This window comes from Arachis hypogaea, chromosome 5 (assembly GCF_003086295.3).
Source record: "Arachis hypogaea cultivar Tifrunner chromosome 5, arahy.Tifrunner.gnm2.J5K5, whole genome shotgun sequence".
NCBI lineage: Eukaryota > Viridiplantae > Streptophyta > Magnoliopsida > Fabales > Fabaceae > Arachis > Arachis hypogaea.
Window position 1 is genome coordinate 12042033 of NC_092040.1, and position 7184 is coordinate 12049216.

The 7184-nt window shown below is 26.7% G+C and overlaps 1 protein-coding gene across 2 annotated transcripts; it reads right to left on the reverse strand.

Moving 5' to 3' along the window:
* Nucleotides 1–4291: 4291 nt before the first annotated feature.
* On the reverse strand, nucleotides 4292–6934 carry LOC112800789 (B-box zinc finger protein 18). 2 transcript variants are annotated; one of them, XM_025843184.3, is made up of 6 exons: nucleotides 6460–6934; nucleotides 6110–6226; nucleotides 5787–5883; nucleotides 5588–5703; nucleotides 5250–5492; nucleotides 4292–4594 (listed from the first exon to the last, which is right to left on the reverse strand). In XM_025843184.3, exons 2-6 carry the CDS (start codon nucleotides 6200–6202, stop codon nucleotides 4589–4591), a joined length of 555 nt encoding a protein of 184 aa, XP_025698969.1. In that variant the 5' UTR covers nucleotides 6203–6226; nucleotides 6460–6934; the 3' UTR covers nucleotides 4292–4588. The 2 variants fall into 2 exon arrangements, with proteins under 2 accessions (XP_025698969.1, XP_025698968.1); XM_025843183.3 differs by lacking the exon at nucleotides 4292–4594 and having other exon boundaries at nucleotides 4928–5492.
* Nucleotides 6935–7184: the final 250 nt, after the last annotated feature.

Here is a 7184-nt window from a genome sequence, read left to right on the forward strand (position 1 = left end):
TAATTTATTTTATTTTTATAATTATACAAATTTTAATTTTAATATAATTTAATAATACTAAATTGATAAATTTTTATAAATATATTTATTTAGTATCTAATTAAATATTAAGTGTCATATATGATATGAGTTAATATTTTATATTATTAATTATTTATGAAAACTATTAATAAGTGACTAATTGACAAAAATAATTAATCTATAATCTTTGAAAAGATAGAAAAATTATATTAAAATTTTTTAAATTACTTAATCTATTGGTTTGAATTTTTTTTAATATTGATCTCCTCTCTCCTTGTCATAAGATGAGTATATTTTTTAAAAAATATTATTTATACATTAAAATTAATTATTATATATTTGTATATAAATATATATATAATTTAATTTATTTTTAATTTTTATTTTATATTTTAATATATATTTTATATTAATCACTGATTTTAGTATATATCTAACATGATTGATATTTTTTGCTTATTATGAAAAACAAATGTAATTTGCCCTTGATTTTGTATGGAAAAAACTATAGGTTTTGAATGTATAATCTATTTTTAATATATAAAAGTAGATATATAAGCATACATCATATTACTTCTGAGATATTTCTTTTCTCTTATTAATGTCATGTCAGCAATATTGCTTACTTGTCACAATTTTAGAATCAATTACTCAATTCTTACCAAATCAACTATTATTTCCAAATCAGCAAAAAAATAAAATATACAAATAAAAAACTAAAATATAGATGGTATTTGCTATGGTGCCTAAAAAGTATTGCCTAATTACTAAAATAAGTAAAATAATTAATTTTAAATTTAAAAATATAAAAATTAAAAAATTTTAAATATTTTAAAGTTACTATAAAAAGTAACTTATGCAAACGTTAGGCACCAAACAAAATGCACTATAGAATTGGCCAATATAGAATTCAATAACTTTGTAACCTCCAAATACATTGAATTCATATTCCTATATCTATTATATCTTACCGTTATAAACAATACAATAAATTTATAACCGCAACAATTAATTTATAAATTAAAAATTTAAAAAATGAAAATTATATTTTATTATTATAATTATGTTTATTATAATCATTTTAATTTTTACCAATGAGTTATACCTCAAATGGCATAGTCTCCCATATTGATCGCGAGTTTGAGTCTCTGTATCTTTAGTAAAAAAAATAATCATTTTAATTTTTAGAAGTAACACTGTACAAAGAACTATTATTGTAGTTTTTACTTATTATTAAAATAAATTCTATTTTATTTTACCAATATAAATTTTGAAAAGAATATTTGAAAATTAAAAAAAAAAATTTATTAAAAGAGTATCAAATTTGTAACCTCCAAATACATTGAATTCATATTCCTATATTTATTATATCTTACCGTTATAAACAATACAATAAATTTATAACCGTAACAATTAATTTATTAATTTTTATAAATAACTCACTAAAGGTAATAAACATCCATATTACAAATGTTATAATAATATTATTAATCATAATAAATTTTACGTTATAAGTATTTAAATTCCATACCATTTAAACTACATATATAAGTCTCTTATCATTATTCCTTCACATAACATCAAATTTAGCACCAAAAAATTTATTTCCGAACTACAATGAGAATCTGATGATCAGGTATGACAAAAAATCACAACATGCATCATACATTCATATTTACTCAAATACCATATACCTAATAATAACATAAATTGAATATTGAAATAGAAAAAGATCTTCACAATTTTAGTAACTATAAACGAAATTGATGACAAATTAAGATGGAACTATGTTAAATATAAAAAGCGTCAGAAGAAAGCATATAAAAAAAAGAAACAATTACATTTGTGGCACATGTAATCAAACACCATAATATCCAACAATAAGGTAACTCTATATACTTTTCATAATCTCATCTATCAAATTATTAGTTGCTAGCCAAATACTTATTTTAGGTTCAGAATTCAATTAAAGGCTTTAGATTAAAGTGTTACAACAACTTTTGTACTATTTGATGGCGACACAAAAAAATTTATTGGGCACAACTGTTTTAAATCTAATGACATTTTAGAAAAATAATGACATTGAAGCATCACCCCATCAAGAGATTAAGGAGAAAGAAAACCATACAAATTCAAGACACATCTTCGAAAGAAGAATATACATACAAAGATGGAACCAAATAACACAATAGAAAGTGTATCAAACTCAACAATTCATAAACAACATGTATTCACAAGAACCTACGACAAAAAGAAGAAAGTATCAACTCTAACAACCAACAAAAAAAGGAGAACGAGCGCCACATAAGATGACTAAGTCCATCAACTAAAACAAATGCAAAAATTAAATCACCAAATAAAAATATCACTTTGTACAACTCTAACATCTAAATCTTTTATACTACAAATTATTTAAAATAAAATACCTTTTAAATTTAGCTTCAATTTACACATTTAATTTATTTTTACAATCATTAGTTTACTGTCCCGCACATCGTACGAGCCTCATTCTAATTAGTCTAAAATTTGAAACAGACCTCCACATAAAAAGCCATCTAAATAATATTATACGATGGAATAATAATAATAATTTAATATGTTTAAAAATTAGATTGATTAATATAAGAGTCTATCTTGCAGGACTTTATACACATTAGGCACAATAATTTATAAAGAATATTTCATAACAAAAAATAAACCATCAAATTAGTTATGTATTTATGTATGTTTATACATGATACATAATATGTCTAATTGGACGTTAAACAAATATATTTATAAAAATTTATTAATTTATTCTATTTTTATAATTATATAAATCTTAATTCTAATATATTTATTTAGTATCTAATTAAATATATTAGGTATCATATATGATATGAGTTAACGTTCCATATCATTAATCGTTTACGAAAATTATTAATAAGTGATTAATTGACGAAAATAGTTAATCTATAATTTTTGAAAGACCAATTTGATTGATAAAATTTTTTAAGAATAAATTTGAAAAATAAATCATCTTTTAGAGACTAATTTAAATATTAACTCATTAATTATATATTTTTTAACAAAATAATAAGCTCATTATAATAAAATAATCAAACCTATCATTGTCAGATAATCAAATAGTTTTACAGGAATATAATTAAACATTTTAATGAACACTAAATATGTATCTCTCTTTGATAGCTAACTTTTGATATTCATATAGCATAATCTAACAATGATATTTTATTTACAGATAAATAAGTTATATAGTCACTGCATGGTGACCCTTTTTTCTGTTTGAAATTAATAATTTCACACTATATTTTGAGATGAAATTAAAGACTTGTTCTAATTTATATATACTAACGATAGAAAAGTAATCTACATCTACAAAAGATTATCATGTTAAATTAATGTTAAATTGAATTAATTTTATCTGAGTTATTGCATCACTAAAGTATATCTAAAACTGATATTCTTTGGTTAATTATGGTAAATAATGGATATATTTATTATCATTCCAACAATTAATAAAGTGGATTTATTATTCATATTCTTTGGTTAATTATGGTGATAATGTATAATATATATTAGTTATCCTTCCAAGGATGTCCAATTTAATTTGGAATTAATTATTAATTATAATTGTTATTCTTAACTATATCTATACTATTATATAATCATCTTTTTAATTCATTTTTTTTAAATTATGTATACAGCATCATATAATTATTTATTTGTCAAAGATTTAAGATTAAGATTTACTGTTAGGCTTAAACTTTTTTTTTAATCTTTAGCAAAATAATATTGTTTTGATTTACTTTGAAGAATTCTTTTTGTAATTATATTTATCCAACTATACAGTCATTTATTTATTAAGAATTTATGGTGTACGTTTTTGGACCAATCTAAATACCTCAAATTTTAAGAGTAAGAAAAAGAAATATTCTTAAGAGAGACTGAAACTCTAGTGATAAATAAAAAAAGGCCAATCTAAATGCCTCAATCCTCTTTTTATATTGAAAATAAATATGCGTTCATAGTATATGATGTTTAAATTATTATTAGTAAAATAATTCACACGATCTAATTATTTAATTTTGAGTTAAAAGGAGTTGGAATTTAGAAAGTTGCTTTTCGAGATAAATAAATAAATAAACATAAGAGCAAACTCCAATTTCTACCATCATACGCAATTTGGCAACACGTCACAATGAAAATAAAACAATAAATATTTTCCCTAAATTTCCTAAGGGAGCTCAATGACATGAAAAAGAGTGTGTAAAGAAATAAAAGTTACCACACATTTCATTGGAAAGAGATTACATATTTGCAGTTAACAATGCTTTGCAGTACAGATCTAAAGTGTTGATCTACCAAATTGAATTCTCAAAAGGGCAAACAAACTCCTAAAAAGATTCTGGTGCCGCAATGCCTCGTTTGCTAGCATAGTATGTTAATCTACTAATCTACTATTCCAACATTGTGACTAGCATGCATGAGACAATGCAATTGTTTTGCCATTTGATAGATTTATGGTGTATTATCATGTCAGAACTGCTCTGTTTAATTGCATGACTTATGGCTGCAAAAAAAAAAAAAAAATGGAGACAAATTATGAAAAATATGCATATCAGTATATATACAAAAAGTAACCACAGTAATTGTGTTCCACAAGCTTTGTCCTTCTATATTTATCGCTTCTTTCCTTGAGAGTTCACAGAAGCAAAGATGAACCATATGGTGTTGAAATCATGTTTGAAGAGTTGTTGAGTTATATTTTCAATAGCATTACTAAGACCAATTCTAGAAAACAAAGGAAAGCTGAAATTTCATGGTTACAAGAGGCAGAAAAGGAAACAAGATGAAAAAAAAAAAATAGTTCCAGATTTACAAAATTTGATGTAAGCTGCAGTAGTTAAAAGGAATTAACTCTTTTTATTCTTTGGATGACACTCATTTATTGAACAACTTAAAACTATGAGGAATATGTCACATGCTTCCTATAATCCAATCCCATTTGTGTATAATCATCATAAACAACATAGAAGTCCATCATGTGTTCTACATCCCAATCATAACTAGATCATTTGAGTAAGTTTACTCTAGTGTAAGGAGTTAAATTCTTACAGGCTAAAATATTAGTTTGCAGGATCTCGTGTACATTTAACACAAATTTATCATATATAGAATGTCCAATCTGTCAAAAAAGAAAATTTTTATTCCTCATGAACTCCTACCTGATTATTTGATGCTTGTTCATGTATTCTGTTAGGCTTCATGTTCAAATCAATCATTTTAGTCTCCATCTTGGCATGTCCGTCAGCATCAGGATCTGGTGTTGAAAGCAGCGGCATCCTGTGGTTTTGTTGCTTCTCCCCCATTTTTAGTTTGGGAAGTGGATTTTGTCCCCTCTTAGTCTCCCCTGGTTCCATAGGTTGAGAAGCTGGGTTTTCTATGTTACTAGGTTTATCTCCTGGAAACTATGGAACACACAAATATTATTCATCTTAATGAGAAAAATCAAAGACCTCCATCTAGATAAGAAATCAATATAAGGAAAGTGTGTTCAACACACCTCAACTCTTTGCCTAAATAGAAGATATCTTCCATGTGTTCTTTTACCACCAACATGAACTATCATGTCGCACTGCAAACAAAGCGAGCTTCCATCTGTCTCGCAATAGAAGAATGCTACGTCCAGATTGAAATAGACACATAAGGCAAAGTCAATTGAGAAATATTACTATCATAGTTGACACAAAGAAAGTGCCTACCAGGTGCATTCTCGCATATATCACAACGAGGCACATCGCTTGGACTTGCCAGACCCACTCTTACATGCCTGCTAGCAAGTTTATTACACATGTGAACCTGCCGACCCAAGATTTCAAACGTTTAACTCATTAGTTGAATCATATTAGATTATTCACCACTGAGTACTAACAAACTTAGATTTCAACTTTAAAGAATCCCTATCAAAGGATTCAGCTCATGATTTCAAAATTGCTACATTACCGATAAAACCTCATAAATTTGTGCCACTGAGAGTGAGTGATCTAAGTCAAACTAAGAAAGATAATGAACATAAGAGAAGAACCTTCTCATCGCAGGCACGGCAGAGTGCGGCCTCATCAGCGGCGCAGAAGACGATAGCGGCCGCACTCTCACAAGCATCACAAAGCGTTCGCATAATTGAGCTCTCTCAGTTTCATTGCTTAACCGAACAAATACAAATACAAAAAAAGTTCAAGTCAGATGCAGAGGAAGGGAACACCCACACCTTCCACCTCTGTATAATTATTAATTAATTAATTAATTAATAATAGCAACAACAAAAACAAGAATATATATATATATATATATATATATATATATATATATATATATATATATATATATTAAAAAAAAAGGAGGGCGGGGGGGGCACAGAAGAAGACAGATTCTCACGAAATCCATGTGGCTATGATGGTTTTTGTTTTTCTCTGTATGGTGATGGCGGTTGAGGGTTGAGGGCGCTGCCTGCTTAATGATGACGATGATAGAGAGTGTGGGAATTAGGGGAGATTAGATTACATAAAAAGAGAAAAGAGAGAGAGAGGATTTTGAGGGATTGGGAGGGGAAGGGAGGGGACCTTTCAGCTTTGGGTTGATTCCAGAAGAAAGCATTGACACAATAAATGAGTTGTTTTTCCTTTTTGAACTATGTTGCCCCCTCTAACTTTGTTACTTGGTAGCCACAAGTTCAAAGCCCACTCCTCACTTGACAGCACCTCTCGCTTCATTCTCACCCACCAGTTTTTAGTCTGGGTCCCATCTACCCCTCCTTCCCCTAATGTTCTTCTCTTGTGTTAAATTGTCTCAAGGATAAACTACACTACTTTCTCTACTTTCAGATATCAAAATTATTCATTTCCACTCATTGCATCATCAGATTCAATTCTTATTTAATTTAATTAAGGTCGTTGCTAGGTCTCGCTCAACCTGCGTGTCTTCCGTGTTATGTTTTTTTTTTTTTTTTCTTGACAACAAGCATTTTGAAATTTGAGTCTTTGAATATTGAGATTAACAAAAATAAAAATTTAATTATCATTAAATTTGTAATTTTTATTATATATAAATTTTACTACTTTAATTATATATTGATTAAACTATTATTTATTTATCATTTTAAA